A 17,214-nucleotide genomic window follows, 5' to 3' on the forward strand; every position below is an offset into this window, starting at 1 on the left:
AATTGATTAGTGATAAATTAACATACTTGTAATTATATTGAGAAAATACATTTTAAGCGATTACGAAAAAACATATTGTTGAAATTTGAAATTATACATTTTGTAATAATCCTATATGTAATAATAATATATATATATATGTAATAATAATATATGTATGTAATAATAATGTATATGTAATAATTCTAATGATAATATTATATAAAATTTTATTTTTTAGAAATTTTTCCAAGAGTTCCATATTGAAGATTTTTCGTAGTTCCATATTGCCGTAATCCAGTGCCACGAGTTTTAAATATTCTTTTTTTCACCATCGAATTATTTTTATCCTATTTATATAACATAATATCTTAATTTTATTAATCAGATATAAAATATATGGAGTTTCAAAGAAAACTTATCTGAAAATATTACTTCATTTTTTTTCTCCTGCTGTTTCTTTATTTTTATATTCGATTGCGTTATATTTTTATCTTGAGAGAAATTAGAATAGTTTTCTGTATATTCAACAATCTATAAAAATAGTATTATTTTTGCTTTATCTTGTATTATTAAAAAGAGTAATACTAAACAATAAATTTCACCTTTGTTGGAGAATTTAACTGGAATCGGAGTTTCCTATTTTGTGACAATACCTATAATTATATAAATTCAATATAAATTCATTTATACACACAAAGTTAACATGTTATATGTATAACTTACAGTTTGTGATTCATTGTTAACTTCTATATCACTAAAGTTATATATATCTTGTTCCAGATCCGACATTTCGTTTTTATCTTTAGATGTAGCTTTCGACCTATCTCCATTTTCTTGGTCTTGAAATTGTTGCTCTTTCATTTCACGAACTTGACTTGTTTGCGTTTGGCTTTCTATTTCTTTAATTCTTGTTTCAATTACATTATCGTTAGATTCTACTAGTGGTTGCATTCTTGCTCCCAAGTTTTCTAGCAGTTTGTTACGATTTGCTATTGTACATTGATCAGAATTTGTTTGTTTATTTTGATTATCTTTGTTTTTTTTGTTTAAAGCTTCATTTAATTTTAAAAAGGCACAATGTTGTGTAGTTACTGTTTTCGTCATTTCTGTTAATTTAACATCATATTTTTGTTTTAAGGATGTTATTTCTCCTTCGTGTTTCTCTTTTAATAAGTTATAAGCGTGCTCCAGTTCCTATATGCAAGAAATGAATTTGAGTGTCTATTTGTAAATGTACAACTTTTAATTATTTCTTAAAATTATACCTGTATTTTTGAATGCTTCTCTAAAATCATTCGTTCTTTTTCTCTTTCTAAGAATTCAATTTTTCTATTCAATTCTACTATCTTATGTTCATTATCACGTTTCATAATATGTAAAGACTGTTCAAGATTTAAATTACGAACTTGTGTCTCCTTTAATTCATTTTCTACATTTATGAAATCATTTTGCACGTTACGGTATTTATTGTCAATTATCTCAAGATCTTGAGCTAAACTAGATTCTAGTTCTTGTCTCGTATTTAAATTTTCTTGTAATTTCTCGACCTATTGTGGGGCGTAGAATGTATTTATTATATATAAAAGAACATTTAAAGGAAATCATAAAATCACTATACTTCTTCTGTTTTCAATTGCAATTGTTTTGATAGTTCTCCTTCCTTTCCGAATGATGTTTCATATTTTGAACTTAATTCTGTGTTGCGATAAAGCAAATCTCCGATTTTATTTCTGTCGCAAAACCAATAAAGTAATAGAGTTTAAAATATGTATTTAATTAATCTAAATTCACAAAACGTTTACTTGTATGTAGAGATCTCCTCCTGCAATTTTATAATTTTATCGTCTTTTTCAGCTAACGCGGTACTTAGGTCTTGTTTTTCTTCCGTAATCTTCTGTAATTGCACTTGCAGTTCTTGATTCATCGACGTGAGATTTTCTTGCTTCTGGAATCATAATCGCTTACAATATTTCACACGTTTATTACATCTATGATAACAATGGTGATAAAACAAGTAAAATATTTTCCTTCCTTCGGAGGAGTCAAGATTGTACACGTCTTTCTACTCAAAATAAGAAAATTAAAGTAAAAAGGAAGAAAACTGTAGAGATCAAAAATATTATATTTGTGACCTTCATTAATTCTACTTTTTCTTCTGCATGAACATTGTGCAAATAATTTTTTTCTGAAATTGATTTATCCTTCATATCTTCGAATTGTTTTTTCAATTCGGTCTCAGCAATCATCATTCCATGTATCCTAATAATGAATTAGACAGAAGTTGATCATTACTTGTATAATAAGTCACTGATAAATTTTTCCTAAGTACCTTTTCTCTTGATCCTTTAGTTTGTTTTCAATTGTACTAACAATATTTCTCTGTGCATCATCTATACAAAAATATATTAACCAAAATTAAAACAAATACATTTAAACAAAGGTTCTAGTGAAATTTACGTATCTATGTACCTTTCAATTTCATAGTACTTAATTCCTGTTGTAGCTTCTTCACCGTTGACTGTTGTGTAATAATGACGTCGTTATATAACTTTGATAAATTATCCTTGTGTTGCTGAAACCCCTTCAGGCTCTCCGATATTTCATCATAATAATTAGTAATTGATTCCCAATCGCTGTTCAATCTAAACATTAATACTTCTATAGTAATCATTCTTTAACTGCAAGAAATGTATAAATAATCTATGACAAATATATTACTGTTGCAAAATGTCCTCTTTAGCTCGCAGCTCGGCCTCGTGAGATGCAGAAAGTGAAGATATAGTTTCTTCAGCACTTTGCAGCTTCTTCTGCAACTTCTGAATCTTCCGTTCTTCAATTCCATACATTCGCCTCATTTCTTCTGTGATGGAATTTTCTTGTGTCTGTTTATTTAACATTTGTTCAATAATCAAACTTTATTCAATACTTTTCAATAATGACTTTTTAGTAAAATAAAAGACAATAGAACAATTTTGAAAGTAATATCGCCCGTTTAATAAATCTCCATTGTTTTATAATATTTTTAGATTATAAACTTGTTTTCTTTTTGAATTTTGTTGTTCCATTGTCTTTAAATGCTTGATATAGATGCATGAATAAAGAATGGACGATAGAACAAAAATTATAGTTACTACTGTTTGGGGCAATGCTGTTCGAACACCCGTAAGTTTGTACCACTGTCCTATTAAGGTATTGACGAATTTTCCGCTTGGAGATGTTTTCCGAATCTTTTCGAGGCTCTCCTTATGAGGAGACGGAATCTTTCGCTTTGTGCATTCTAAGTGCAATTTCACGTCTTTTCTAAAAGACCCTACGGTAAAACATTTCATACATTTAGTATTTAGCTAAAATGATTTATGTTACTTTTATATAATATTATGAATAGATCACGGATAATTGTGCAAATTTATATTTTTATAAATTAGGCTAAACGAATAGAGCTTAAACAAAGACTTGGTTCATCTATTAAAAATTACAACGAGTACTTTACTTTGGACATTTTACATATATTATGTATTCTATATATCTTCTGTATACCTTTATATTTCGTATAAATGCATGAAAGTCTAACTATAAATTTATTATAATGAAAATATTATACCGCTACTTTGGGGAGTTTTTGGATGTCTATTTGGACTATTTTGAGGAGTAGAGTGAATCCTACGTTTAACTTCCGACAGTATATCTTTCCTTTCAGATCCTATAAAACAATTACAACTTCATTTATTGTTCACAAATCGAAATATAGGTAGCTAGAGCTTACCAGCATCTCGTGGCGTTCTTTGTAAATTTTTTGGAGTTATGTTGCAAGATGCGAATTCAAATCTGCGACTCTCTTCCTCTTGCTGCATCTTTTGCATTTATTGCGATCGTGACTGAATTAGAACGTAAACAAAAATTAACCGACAATGTGACAAACTTTACGTATTAACAAAAGAATTCCTGTAATAATGATATTATATAAATATCATTAAATCAAAATAATTATATTATACAAAATTGTTTGTCTATATGGAGATAAATATTTCTATCAATAAAATTATTTTTCCACAAAGATTATTATTTGATTGTAAAAAATATGATAAATTTTTTCTAAAAATAGATATGAAACAACAAACGGTAGTAGAAACGGCCCTATAAGTAGGCTGATTAATTTCGGACCTTACTACGTAAGTAAGTACAAGCACTATCGATATCCTGTGCATTAAACTTTAATCGATATTACATGAAATACTAACATCTTCTAATAACAATAAAGTAAAACATTATATATATATACATGTAATTTGATCGTGTTTTCTAGGGGAAGACAAATTATTTAAGAACACACTTTTTAAAAATAATCTTTTCTCTATTTGTAGAGTTTAAATAGTAAACGTTGTAAATGCAAAAATTATTTTAACTTTTAGGTCTATGATAAAATATGTACTATTATATTCGCAAAAAAATGTTAATTTTTATATAATTGAACAATACAAAAATTAACATTCGTAATTTTATTAATTAATCTTATACATTTTTACCATTTATATGTTCTTCTAAATGCATAAAGCTAATAAATTCTGAAAATACACGAAATTCAAGTAATAGACAATTTAAATATCAAATCTAACAAATATGCATATACTGTTTCCTTATTCTTCATTTATACCGCTTATATCATTTATTTCAACATCTCAATAGTAAGTAAAATTTCCCCGTCTTTCTATTTTTATATTCATCATAATTCTGTTCAATTAGTTACTGAACGCACGTGTTACAGTCGGAACATATATCAATAAAAATTTTATGATATACGAGATTAATCATCGACCATTCGAATAGGTAACCATGCGTTAAATCGAATGCGCATTTTTATGGTCCATGTAACAATAGCCCCTTAATAATCGACTACGTGTCAGGACTAAACCTTGTCAATTAACAAAGGAGAGTCTATACTAGGAGTTCTTTAATAATGTATATCTAATATTGTAGTATTAGTGATTAACGTATTGGATAACAATAATTTTTCAACAACTTCTTGAAATTGGTTTTTTGAAATGAGTCTCTGAATTTAGCTATATGTAAAATGAATAGATATCAATAATAAATCATTCCTGTATATATATATATTTTTCATATTGTTTATTTTGACTAAATAATCTCTTTCTTGCTAAGTGATCACATTTGAAGTATAAGGAGAAAAGTGAGGAATGTCCATTTTTCGTGATTTTCCATTTTATAAGACATTTTTGTTTGTGAGAACTGGGACTGTGGAACTATCACATCATCAATGATTATAATGTTCAAAATATCTCTACAAGATAGCTCTTTAAAGATTTAATACATTTGTTAAAAAGAGGGAATATGCATTCTTTAGCGGAACAAAACATAAATAAAAATAAATATTAATCTTTCACTAATCATTTTTTTCATTCATTAATTTTTTTTTCAATAAAGATATTTTGCGATATTTCTTGTTTTCTCTCTTACTTCCCTTACTCTTCATTTCATCCTAACCTGTGGCAAACGATCAGGACAGTATTATAACTCGTATACGATACCTATCATTTAAAACATTCTTACTTATTTATACATATCATTAAACCAACAGATAAAGTTAAATTTCAAAACAGGTCCAATATATTATAAAATAACTGTTTTATAAATATACATAGCAGAAAAATATTGAGAACTAAAATATTGACTACTTACTCATTCATACGTATCATTACATCAATAGATAAAGTTAAATTTCAAGACATTTCTGATATATTATAAAATAATTTCTCATAAACGTAACGGAAAAATGTTTGAGGCTAAAATATTGAAAAAGAAATGTATGATAGCAGAGTGTTTGCTGAAACATATTGGCGCGGTAAATCAATGGCGCAGCTCCATAGCGCATGTGAGATTTCACGGAGTCTGAGGTACTGCTGGTTGGAAGGGGCTAAATATCTCTCCCTTCTCACGGGGATGCTCGCGAAAGGAAGTAGAGCCAGTATACGTGCCGCGGCAGCCTAATATACAAGCAGAGCGGTGACAGGTGAGTCAGGGGCACTTTTTGTCAAGCAAAAAAATCATAACGTCGAGATGAAGGAGCACGAGACAACGGGTGCTTGTCAGAAGAAACCGACGAAACTGCGTAACCTCATCTACAAAACCGAGGCTTTTGACTCCCTGCATGCTGGAAATGCGGAGGTACATATAACGAAAGAGACACTTTACAAGCATAAATAATTTTTATTTCTGCTTTCTCCTTTTAATTCCCTTCTGCTTCTTTAATTTTTTATTTGCGTGTTTTGTAGGTTACTTTCTTTAATGTATCTATATTGGGGAATTTTTTATTTGGAAATTTCGGGCTATATTTGACGTTGGAAATTGCACGGTAGCGAATAACATGAGAGTTCAAATAAGACTGCGAGTGTGGGCGAATTTGTAACAGAGCGAGTCAATACTATCGAAAAACGAGAGTTCGGTGGTCCACTAGTTGCGCGGATATATGTATACTTACATTCGTTCATAAGTATTAGAACACTTACAGGAGAATAAGGAAAACTGACAGATCATTAGTAATCTATTAATCCTCGTTTAGAACTTCGTTAGACCGTAACGAATTCATACTTTTTCGACTTCAAGTTTCATATAGTAAATTTAAATGTTATCTTTATTTATATTCATCATATGTCTTAGTTACTGTTTTAGTTACTATTTAGATGTTCATATTACTAGGTTTTCGATTATATTATAATTATATTAATAACGGTTATATGTAATATTATATATATATATATATATATATTTAGAATTATAGTTAATATTATTATAGTTAATATTATATACATATACAGTTGGAGATGATTTCATAAGTTATTTTTTTAGCTATTGAATTCATCAAAATTCTTTCTGTGTGTTTTAGAACAAAGAATTGTATAGATGGCAAAAATAAAATTTTTACGAATAGTTTTCTTCTACTATCTCTCTATAATTTTCTCTCTACAATCTTTTTATGTGTTTTAGATAATAATGTTATTTTATACAAATACAAAGTTCTAACCGATTAATTATTTTTCTAACAATCTAGATTAATCATTACAGTGTACAAAATTAGCAAATGTCCTAATATTTATGAACCGAAGTATATGTAATGTAATTATGCTGCTCAAAACAGTCGGGAGATCGAGTTTTGAAATAATTCAAATAAACGAAACATAATATTTTTCTCGAGGATCCAATTTATATGAAACTGGTAAATAACTGATTAGAGATTAAACTGATTTGAATATACGATGCGATTAGTGTAATAATAATAATAATAATCTGATTTAGACGTGAAGTTGTTATTTTTAATTAATAATATTCTTTTTTTACTACTTATAACGACCTAAGTAAACGATTAAAAAACTTCCAATTTTTAGAAAAAATTTAATACTTACTTAATTTTGTTACTTTCTTCAGAAAACATTATGCTCTGGTCAAGTGTGTCTCGGTAGCGTTATGCAACTACCGATTCATGGAACAGAAGCCCGTTCGAGAGAAGAGACTCTTGTGCATGCGAAAGATTTTCTCGAACAATATTTTTCTTCCATCAGAAGGTACAATGCATTCAAAACATATTTTATATTTCTATATTTTATAGCATATTTTATACGATGACATTTATGATATTCAAGTTGTTAAGTAATATTTTTCCTTTAAAAAATAGATTAAACAGCGAAGCACATCGTATTCGTTGGGAAAGCGTGCAAAAGGAAGTTATGGCTACTAGCACTTATCAATTAACTGAAACTGAATTAGTTTTCGGAGCGAAACTAGCGTGGCGTAATGCCACAAGATGCATCGGTCGTATTCAATGGTCTAAATTACAAGTACGTGACAATATGTGTCAATATGTCCTGATCAATCAAAACTTTTGTTTGAAGAATTAAAGATATAGTCAGTATAAGTTTAGGAAACTTCTTCTATCAAGTTCAAGATCGTTTCTACTAATACAAAGCTGAATATATAATAATTAACGATATAGAACCTGGGAGTAAATAGAGAATTACAACTAGACATCGGATTTTTATGTATTTATGAAAAATTTAAAGGTACAAAAATATACAGAATACGCATAATTTATAAAGTTAAAAATAAGCAAAGATATATTAAAATGCGTAAACTATCCAAAATATTTATATAGTTATAGTATTTAATGAATTAAATTCAGAATCCGCTTTTCAATTATATCCATAAAAATATGAATTTGCATCTTCTCTACATTATGCAATTTTTTTCAATTCACGTATAAAATTAATAACAGACTAGAATGACATTCCACGAATTCTCATACATATGTAGATATTCATTTATTATAGGTGTTTGATTGTCGTTACGTTACGACTACCAGCGGCATGTTTGAAGCTTTGTGCAATCACATTAAATACAGTACGAACAAAGGAAACATTAGGTAATTCAATTGAAAAAATTTTCCATGGAATGCGTACTATTTATTTTTATTATTTTTAGGTCTGCGATAACTATATTTCCGCAACGTACAGATGGAAAACACGATTATAGAGTGTGGAATCAACAACTAATAAGTTATGCGGGATATAAAAATCCAGACGGTACCATAATTGGTGATCCTGCGAACGTTGAGTTCACCGAAGTAAGCTGATTAATTCTAATTGTCTTTTCTATTTCTAATTTAAAATTATCAATCAACTTACTGTTTTTACAGCTATGCATGAAACTAGGTTGGAGAAGTGCACGCACTCGTTTTGACATATTGCCGTTGGTATTGTCGGCAAACGGCCATGATCCTGATTATTTCGATATTCCAAGCGAACTTGTTCTTGAAGTACCTCTTAGTCATCCAACGTAAATATTTTTATTTGTTATTAATGTATTTTTGTAAAATTTATTAATGTCAAATAATTTTTACTTGTTCTATTCTAGATACGATTGGTTTGAGAAATTAGAATTAAAATGGTTCGCAGTTCCTGCCGTATCTGGAATGGTATTCGATTGCGGAGGTCTGGAGTTTACAGCCGCACCATTCAATGGGTGGTACATGAGCACTGAAATTGGGTCGAGGGATTTATGCGATGTTCAACGATATAATTTACTAGAAGTAAATATTTTACGGAATTTTAATATTCATTCTTCTAGAGAAATGTGCTAAAATAAATTTTATTTTTAGACAATTGCAACTCATATGGGATTAGATACAAGAACATCCACTTCATTATGGAAAGACAAAGCCATGATAGAAGCTAATGTTGCTGTTTTGTATAGTTTTCAAGTATGTATATATAAATTATCGATAATAATATTCAACATTTTTTATAAAAATTAATAATAAATCTTTTAGATGAAAAATGTGACAATTGTGGATCACCATACCGCTTCGGAATCTTTCATGAAACATTACGAAAATGAGATGCGATTAAGAAATGGATGTCCAGCCGATTGGCTCTGGATCGTACCACCGATATCAGGATCAGCTACACCTGTGTTTCATCAGGAGATGGCCCTGTATTATTTGAAGCCATCGTATGATGCTCAGGTTTTTATTGAATAAGTTATTTACCACATCTCTATTGTATATTTATTATATTTCTTTACTGTAAAATAATAGGAACCTGCTTGGAAGACACATGTTTGGAAAAAGGGTCGGGATAAAAAATCAACATCTAAAAAGCCAAGGCGAAAGTTTCATTTTAAGCAAATTGCAAGAGCAGTAAAATTTACATCTAAATTATTTGGAAGAGCTTTATCTCGAAGAATAAAAGCTACAGTATTATTTGCTACGGAAACTGGCACCTCACAGATGTACGCTGAGAAACTTAGCGAATTATTAGGACATGCTTTTCACTCCCAGGTATTCATTATTTAATTAAATATCACAAAACTTTCAGTTTCAGTAAGTTCATTTTAAAGAAATAACGTCTGAAAAATACTTGAAGCTATCAATTTTAGGTACTCTGTATGTCGGATTATGATATCAGTAACATAGAACACGAAGCTTTATTACTGGTTATAACATCCACCTTTGGGAACGGTGATCCCCCAGAAAATGGCGAAGTAAATTTATATCTTTTGTATAAAAAAATTGAAACAAATTATGGTTTCATATATATTTTATCTTCTAGGCTTTCGCACAAAATTTGTACGCAATGAAAATGAATGAAACGTACATTAACAGTGGCAATAAGATAAGGTATTTATACACTTAAAATAATAAAATGAAATTCTTAAATTTAATCACAATGATTTATACCGTAATTTCAGCCTAGCGACCTCAAAATCATTCATTAAAGCAAATAGTCAGACAGAAGTAAGCAATTCGAAGAAACTGGATAGACTGGATTCACTTCGTGGTTCTACTACAGATTCTCAAACGGAAGACACTTTTGGTCCTTTGAGCAACGTCAGGTATAAATATTTATTTAAAATTAATTTATAAATGTGAAACGAAGCTTATATTCCCTTTCATAGATTTGCTGTTTTCGCATTGGGATCATCAGCATATCCAAACTTTTGCGCATTTGGTCGCTATGTGGATAACTTGTTAGGCGAATTAGGCGGAGAACGACTGTTGAAATTGGCACAAGGAGATGAAATGTGTGGACAGGAACAAACGTTTCGGAAATGGGCAGCCGATACTTTCGCTGTTTGTATCCTATTACTATAATCTTTTATACATTATTATGCAGTAACTTTTAAGCATTCCTCATAATAATTCCAGGTTGCGTGTGAAACTTTCTGCTTAGATGACGATGATACTTTACTTGAAGTTGCTTTATCTTTAGGCTCAGAAGCTTTGTCGGCAGCTACTGTTCGGTTTGTAGAAGCTGAACCACAACTAATTGGAAAAGGTATGTTATCCATAACTGTTTATAAATTATAAATTTTATAATTGTAATATTTCAGCTTTAAGCAAATGTCACAATAGAAACGTGACTACTTGTAATATGTTCCGAAAAACAAATTTAAGCGGTGATTCGTCGAGGTAATGATATATTTTAAATAATAATTTTATAATTATACAATGAGCTTTGACTTCACGATCTTGTTTTTTATAGTGGAACTACATTACTTCTGGAACTCGATGATATAGCAGGTATGGAAATACAATATAAACCTGGTGATCATTTGGGAGTTTTCGCATGTAATAGATCAGAATTGGTAGAAGCAATTTTGGAACGAGTACAAACTCCCTTTGATCCAAATACACCGATTGAATTGCAAATACAGAAGCAATCCCACACACCGAATGGTTAGCATTAACATTATTGAAAATATTAAGTCTCGTTATTGTTCAGTAGTAATAAATTTCTTTTTCTTTGTTACTTAGGAATCGTGAAAACATGGATGGCACATGATAGATATCTTCCTAATTCCTTGAGAATATTACTGAAAAGATTTTTAGATATCACAATACCACCAACCCCAAACCTTCTTAGATACTTTGCGTCGATTGCTACAAATCCAAAAGAACAAGCTCAACTCAACCTTTTAGCTTCTGTAAATATTATATTAATCTTCAATTTAAAAAAATTTAATTACCAAAAGCATGAAAAAATCTGGAAAATCTTTTCTTCTTTTTAAATATAGGATCCAGCAGCATATGAGGATTGGAGACATTGGAAGTTCCCCAATTTAGTAGAAGTATTAGATGAATTTCCATCCGTGAAACCTTTTGCGCCCTTATTATTACTCCATTTAACTCCTTTACAACCGAGATTTTATAGTATTTCTTCTTCTCCGGATGTACATCAAGGACAAATACATCTTACCGTCGCTGTTGTACAATATAAAACACAAGGTATCTAATTTTACATACAATTCCTGAATTATCTAGAGACCTTATTTTGCTTAAAAATATAATTATTTGTAAAAAATTAGGCGGTTCTGGGCCAGTTCATTATGGAGTTTGTTCTAATTATCTACGTGAAATATCAGATGGAGAACCTTTATATGTATTTGTACGTAGGTAAGTTCATATTTGTAAAATCAACTTTTATTAATATAATTTTAGCAGATGTAAAATATGATATATTTCTTTTTATATTTAGTGCACCTAACTTTTATATGCCAATCGAACCAAAAGCACCAATGATACTAGTCGGTCCGGGAACTGGAATTGCTCCCTTCCGTGGTTTCTGGCATCATCGCCTCGCACAAATGAAATATCAACCAGGTATCATAGTTTATGACATATTATAATATTCTTAAAATAAATATGGAATACAAAATTTGTAGATCTTGAGTACGGAAATGTCTGGTTATTTTTTGGTTGTCGTCAAAGAAGCTTAGATTTGTACAGACAAGAAAAGGAAGAAATGGTAAAGGTTGGCGTTTTAGATAAAGTTTTCTTAGCTCTTTCACGAGAACCTGGATTGAAAAAGGTTGCAATTTAAAATGTTTTTTAAACAATTTGTAACATTACTTTGTAGTATTTGAAATATTATAATTATATTAATTTTAACAGACATACGTACAAGATTTAATTCAAGCAGAAGCTTCACAAATTTATGATATGTTGGTGTACGAAGGAGGTCATTTTTATGTTTGTGGCGATTGTACAATGGCAGAAGATGTTTATCAAACTTTGAAACATATTATACAGACTCGTGGTGAAATGACTGATAAACAGGTCGAGGCGTATATGTTATCATTACGCGTAAGCCATATCACAATTTTATTACTAAATATTCGATTTCAATTACTTATATAATTGTTTTTTAGGATGAAAATCGTTATCACGAAGACATATTTGGTATTACTTTAAGAACAGCAGAAGTACATAATCGATCGAGGGAAACAGCAAGAAATAGAATGGCTGCAGAGCCTTAAATCTTATTGTGATGTACATGTAACCTTGAAAAATTTTCAACTATTTTGTAGATAGTTTTCAATTATGCATATCATGCATTCTTATGCAAAAACTAAATGGAAAAATATTGAGATGTCCTTATTCTCTAACATGTCGTACCGTTACATAATTTACGATAGTTTTATGATAATTATAAATATTATAATGTACAAGTTTCTAGTATTATATGCGTGTATATTTTTGATGGTACTACGAATTACTTAGATTTAAATTAAATAATAGCAAGATTAGTATATCTTTGTTTTTTAGTAAAAAAAGGAAAAAAAACATATCTAAATAACATCTTGCTCATTTTGAAATTAACCAATGTTTCAACAAATTCATATTAACAATAATGCGTTATTAGAAAGACATAAAACGTGCAATATAATGTACTGAATATATTCTATTGCATTCATTCAATGAGTTTCAATATATTATGTTTCACCTCCATATTTATATAAAAGTCAATAGTTGAAGTGCATACAAATAAAATCATTTATATCAGAAGGAATTTTTATTTACAGTAAACCACATTCGATGTTTATGAAAAATTTGACTTCAACTATATATTATTTTATTAAATAATTTAAATTAACTATGTTTATTCGTTTTCATTTAATCAAACATATTTTCATATTTAATTATAATGAACGAAAAGTACATATGATTGACTAATTTCATTTTCATTTTTCACTTATACAGCAGCATCAATGCCAGGTTTTTGTTTCTCACTAATATTGGCTAATAATTTCTTTATTTCTGCAATAGCTTTGCCAGGATTCAGACCCTTTAAAAAAAACATATTAATTTTACACTGAAGAATTATATTTTTTAGGTCATTTAAAATTACCTTTGGACAAGTACGAGTACAATTCATAATAGTGTGACAACGATATACTGAAAATGGGTCTCGCATTTTTTCGAGACGTTCCTTTGCTTTGGTATCACGCGAATCAATAATCCATCTGTAAGCCTGCATAAGCACAGCAGGTCCTAAGTACTTATCACCATTCCACCAATATGATGGGCAAGAGGTACTACAGCAAGCACATAAGATGCATTCATAGAGACCATCCTATATCACAAAAAATTATATTTTATTGCACTATTACTAATTACTACACATTATTGCATTAGAATAAAAAATATAAAATTCCATTAACAATTATAATATTTAATTACCAATTTTTTACGGTCTTCAACACTCTGCAAATATTGCTTTGAACCACTTTCCTGTCCATCACCATGTTGCAACCATGGTTGTATACTTTTATACTGGTTATAAAAGTTATTTAGATCTGGCACTAAGTCTTTTACGATATACATATGTGGTAGAGGATAAATCTTACTAGTTGAATTTGTATCGGTATCAATTTTGCTGAAATAACACCAATCAGGGTTTATATTTTAAATCTAACTTTGTGTTATTATTGAAAATTTTTCAATGAAGGTAATTAGCATATACCTTATACATGCCAATGTATTTGTACCACCAATGTTCATAGCACAAGAACCACAAATGCCTTCACGGCAAGAACGACGGAAAGTTAAAGTTGGGTCAATTTCATTTTTAATTTTAATTAATGCATCCAATATCATAGGGCCACAGCTATAACATAGTTTGAATTAAAATAATACTAATAATAATAATCATAAAAAAAATTTTTAAATAATCTTACGTGTTTAAATCCACTTTATATTCTTGCATATATGGCTTTTCATCTGGCTTATCTGGATTCCAACGATACACAGCAAAGGTTTTTAATTTGGCTGCAGCATTTTGATTTGCAGAAATATGAAATCTTCTAACCTAAATCAATGAAGACTAATATAATAGTGAATTTAAATAAAAACAGCTAGTTAATATGAATTAGTGTATAAAATAGTGTTATCGTTTTTGATTTAATTAGATAGATGTATTTAATCTTATACTATTGATTACGTGCCAATTACAGTTACGAAATTTTCTCACAAATATAATAATACATTTAACGGAATATTTATTTAATTGAATACGTTCTATTTGAATATTTGCCAATAAAGAATTTATCGACAATAAAAAATTATTTATTAATAAAGTAAGAAACTAGAATTATATACTGACAGTTTGTCCTATTATTACATTAAATTAAATAAAAAACAAAATAATGGGTCGGACAAAAGCATCGCGTAACATTATTTAATTAATTATTGTTCTCATTGTTGTGACATTGTTCTCAATGTTTAAGTATAAATGTCAAAATATATAAACGAAAAAAACAATGGAATTGACATCGGTGATGCGATAAAGTTAGGTTTTATTGTAGGTTTGCACAACACTTTGCAATATAAGAAGAAAAAGAATCTATAACTAAGGAAGTGTGATTATTTAATTATCAATATGAGTTTTATCGATACTTACTTGCCGAAGTGCATTTTTGCAAGCCTGCGGTGTAATACCAGCCATTTTTTAAAAATGAATTAGAATGAAGACGTTTGCGGTACCTGTGTTATGTAAGCTACGCACGTGAGGATGTACCAACCTTTCTATGATCGTTGCTTGAGTAGAAATCTGTTTTAACCCACTGTCAAATTTCATATCAATGTCAATGACACGCAAGGAGTTACTCAATAGAATTGCTTAAAATTAAAAAAATTTTATTTGTTGATAACATCTGCATTACACAACTCCCAAATATATTTTGTGTAATATAATTAATATACTAGATTAAAATATAGATTCATTTTATTATATTAACTAAATTTGTTATACATTATATACTACTCATTGACATTTAATTATAAATATCATCTATTATTTTTAGGTGTATCTATATGCTTCTTATCAGTTATTTATGTAATTTCACTTTGAATAATTCAAAAAATTTATTCGTACTTTTAAACATAGATAATATAAAATATATCTTAATTGGATGAAATGCTTAAAATTAGACAAAAACCAACGAAATGTATTTGTAAAAATTGATAACATTCGAAGTTTTTTCATGCATATAAAAATATGATGTATATATGTCTGTGTATATAAATTTTATTAATGTATGTTATATGCAGTGGAATTATCAACTTGTACCATCATGTATAGGTAACATATCTTTTGTATCTACTTATTTTAAATACTCCATTCAGTATAAACTGTATATTGCTCATTTATTTAGGTTATGTTTCATATGTGTATTCTATTTCCTAAATTACCATTATTAAGATAATTTTTTAAAATAATCGTAGATACTAAATTATATAGTACATATTAAATATAATAATCATAAAAAAAGGAAATTTATAATATGAAACAAATTATTATAATACATAACCTAACTAATATTTGTACATTTCACTTGCAAGCGTTCCTAAATATTTCGATAACTGTTATATTTTTAGAAACTTAAACAATAGTCATTATCATTTTATATATCGCATATATATTTTCTCATAATTTTAAAACTATTCTTTTAATAATAGTATGTAAGTAACAATGTGTTATAATTGTTAAAATAAAATATAAAATTTGTTTTTATGATTAAAGAATAATAAAATAATATTTTTTTCGGTGATTCATTTAAATGCATAATCAAGAAATTTTTTTAAATTTTCTAATTAATTTCTATGATAAAAGTATCAATATCATTTTCAGACCAATTTTATTGCTTGAAAATGCTGTTCTTCAAAATAAGCAAAAAATTAGCAAACAATATATAGGAAGAATATATACGATTGCGAGAACAAAAGAATATGAAGGTCGTAAATTAGTAGGGTGAGTTTCCTCAGTTTAAGAATTGTCAATTTTAAATTCATCGGTACCTCACGAAGGAACAAAAAATATTATGACGAAGTTCTTTATATATGCAGGTTCTCAATGGAACAAATATACGATGTCGTAGCTGACGTGCGAAATTATAAAGATTTTGTACCATTTTGTAAAAAGTCTGACGTTATATTCAAAAGTGATGATATGCTCAAAGCGAACTTAGTAATAGGATTTCCACCTATAAATGAAAGTTATACATCAAAAGTGACAACAAAGCGGCCGCGTTTCGTAAAAGCTGAATGCACAGATGGTAGATTATTTAATCATTTAAATACATTATGGCTTTTCAGTCCGGGATTAAAAAATAATGCACAAACTTGCGTCATTGATTTTTCTCTGTCATTTGAATTTAAATCACTAATTCATTCGCATTTGTCGAATCTATTTTTTAACGAAATTGTGAGACAAATGGAAAATGCCTTCCTTGATGAAGCTAAACGTAGATATGGAAGGCCATGTATTAAAACAGTGCGATTAGAAAGATGACGTAGAATAATATTAAACTAATAAATAATTAATGACAATATTGTATAATTTATAAATAAAAGCGCTCCTTAAACGTATTCCTTTTTCTGATTTGTAA

The 17,214-nt window shown here is 28.7% G+C and overlaps 4 protein-coding genes across 4 annotated transcripts; 2 read left to right on the plus strand and 2 right to left on the minus strand.

The window, feature by feature from the left end:
• Positions 1 to 141: 141 nt before the first annotated feature.
• LOC126916495 (interaptin-like) lies at positions 142 to 7,487 on the minus strand. Its single transcript, XM_050722340.1, has 15 exons — positions 7,398 to 7,487; positions 3,746 to 3,857; positions 3,584 to 3,682; positions 3,114 to 3,292; positions 2,701 to 2,864; positions 2,452 to 2,624; positions 2,312 to 2,372; positions 2,115 to 2,241; positions 1,785 to 1,927; positions 1,601 to 1,712; positions 1,248 to 1,529; positions 706 to 1,176; positions 585 to 635; positions 415 to 513; positions 142 to 329 (listed from the first exon to the last, which is right to left on the minus strand). The coding sequence occupies exons 2-15, from the start codon at positions 3,840 to 3,842 to the stop codon at positions 210 to 212; spliced, it is 2,178 nt and encodes a 725-aa protein (XP_050578297.1). The 5' UTR covers positions 3,843 to 3,857; positions 7,398 to 7,487; the 3' UTR covers positions 142 to 209.
• On the plus strand, positions 5,917 to 13,077 carry LOC126916493 (nitric oxide synthase, salivary gland). The gene is made up of 24 exons (XM_050722338.1): positions 5,917 to 6,162; positions 7,420 to 7,556; positions 7,667 to 7,829; positions 8,319 to 8,410; positions 8,470 to 8,611; positions 8,684 to 8,823; positions 8,902 to 9,076; positions 9,146 to 9,247; positions 9,317 to 9,511; positions 9,584 to 9,826; positions 9,925 to 10,029; positions 10,098 to 10,165; positions 10,237 to 10,380; positions 10,444 to 10,618; positions 10,694 to 10,823; positions 10,879 to 10,957; positions 11,031 to 11,224; positions 11,303 to 11,472; positions 11,563 to 11,773; positions 11,854 to 11,941; positions 12,024 to 12,148; positions 12,211 to 12,356; positions 12,440 to 12,631; positions 12,697 to 13,077. Exons 1-24 carry the CDS (start codon positions 6,055 to 6,057, stop codon positions 12,802 to 12,804), a joined length of 3,432 nt encoding a protein of 1,143 aa, XP_050578295.1. The 5' UTR covers positions 5,917 to 6,054; the 3' UTR covers positions 12,805 to 13,077.
• Positions 13,078 to 13,422: 345 nt separating this feature from the next.
• On the minus strand, positions 13,423 to 15,376 carry LOC126916503 (uncharacterized). Its single transcript, XM_050722349.1, has 6 exons — positions 15,228 to 15,376; positions 14,506 to 14,636; positions 14,292 to 14,435; positions 14,009 to 14,204; positions 13,677 to 13,901; positions 13,423 to 13,613 (listed from the first exon to the last, which is right to left on the minus strand). The coding sequence occupies exons 1-6, from the start codon at positions 15,270 to 15,272 to the stop codon at positions 13,521 to 13,523; spliced, it is 834 nt and encodes a 277-aa protein (XP_050578306.1). The 5' UTR covers positions 15,273 to 15,376; the 3' UTR covers positions 13,423 to 13,520.
• On the plus strand, positions 15,375 to 17,194 carry LOC126916505 (coenzyme Q-binding protein COQ10 homolog B, mitochondrial). The gene is made up of 4 exons (XM_050722350.1): positions 15,375 to 15,511; positions 15,631 to 15,908; positions 16,458 to 16,577; positions 16,673 to 17,194. Exons 2-4 carry the CDS (start codon positions 15,865 to 15,867, stop codon positions 17,115 to 17,117), a joined length of 609 nt encoding a protein of 202 aa, XP_050578307.1. The 5' UTR covers positions 15,375 to 15,511; positions 15,631 to 15,864; the 3' UTR covers positions 17,118 to 17,194.
• Positions 17,195 to 17,214: the final 20 nt, after the last annotated feature.

The sequence above is a fragment of the Bombus affinis genome, chromosome 5 (genome assembly GCF_024516045.1).
Source record: "Bombus affinis isolate iyBomAffi1 chromosome 5, iyBomAffi1.2, whole genome shotgun sequence".
In the NCBI taxonomy this organism is placed as follows: Eukaryota; Metazoa; Arthropoda; class Insecta; order Hymenoptera; family Apidae; genus Bombus; species Bombus affinis.

Excerpts from the sequence above, each read along its gene's own strand:
- LOC126916495 (XM_050722340.1), bottom strand. The coding sequence starts at position 3,842 with ATGCAAAAGATGCAGCAAGAGGAAGAGAGTCGCAGATTTGAATTCGCA. Across the intron at positions 3,683-3,745 it reads AAGAACGCCACGAGATGCTG|GATCTGAAAGGAAAGATATA; the intron begins GTAAGCTCTAGC and ends ATTGTTTTATAG. Across the intron at positions 1,713-1,784 it reads GAGGAGATCTCTACATACAA|AAATAAAATCGGAGATTTGC; the intron begins GTAAACGTTTTG and ends GTTTTGCGACAG.
- LOC126916493 (XM_050722338.1), top strand. The coding sequence starts at position 6,055 with ATGAAGGAGCACGAGACAACGGGTGCTTGTCAGAAGAAACCGACGAAA. Across the intron at positions 7,557-7,666 it reads TATTTTTCTTCCATCAGAAG|ATTAAACAGCGAAGCACATC; the intron begins GTACAATGCATT and ends TTTAAAAAATAG. Across the intron at positions 12,149-12,210 it reads ACAAATGAAATATCAACCAG|ATCTTGAGTACGGAAATGTC; the intron begins GTATCATAGTTT and ends CAAAATTTGTAG.
- LOC126916503 (XM_050722349.1), bottom strand. The coding sequence starts at position 15,272 with ATGGCTGGTATTACACCGCAGGCTTGCAAAAATGCACTTCGGCAA. Across the intron at positions 13,902-14,008 it reads TTGAAGACCGTAAAAAATTG|GATGGTCTCTATGAATGCAT; the intron begins GTAATTAAATAT and ends TTTGTGATATAG. Across the intron at positions 13,614-13,676 it reads GTACTCGTACTTGTCCAAAG|GGTCTGAATCCTGGCAAAGC; the intron begins GTAATTTTAAAT and ends TTTTTTTTAAAG.
- LOC126916505 (XM_050722350.1), top strand. The coding sequence starts at position 15,865 with ATGTTATATGCAGTGGAATTATCAACTTGTACCATCATGTATAG. Across the intron at positions 15,909-16,457 it reads ACTTGTACCATCATGTATAG|ACCAATTTTATTGCTTGAAA; the intron begins GTAACATATCTT and ends TATCATTTTCAG. Across the intron at positions 16,578-16,672 it reads GAAGGTCGTAAATTAGTAGG|GTTCTCAATGGAACAAATAT; the intron begins GTGAGTTTCCTC and ends TTATATATGCAG.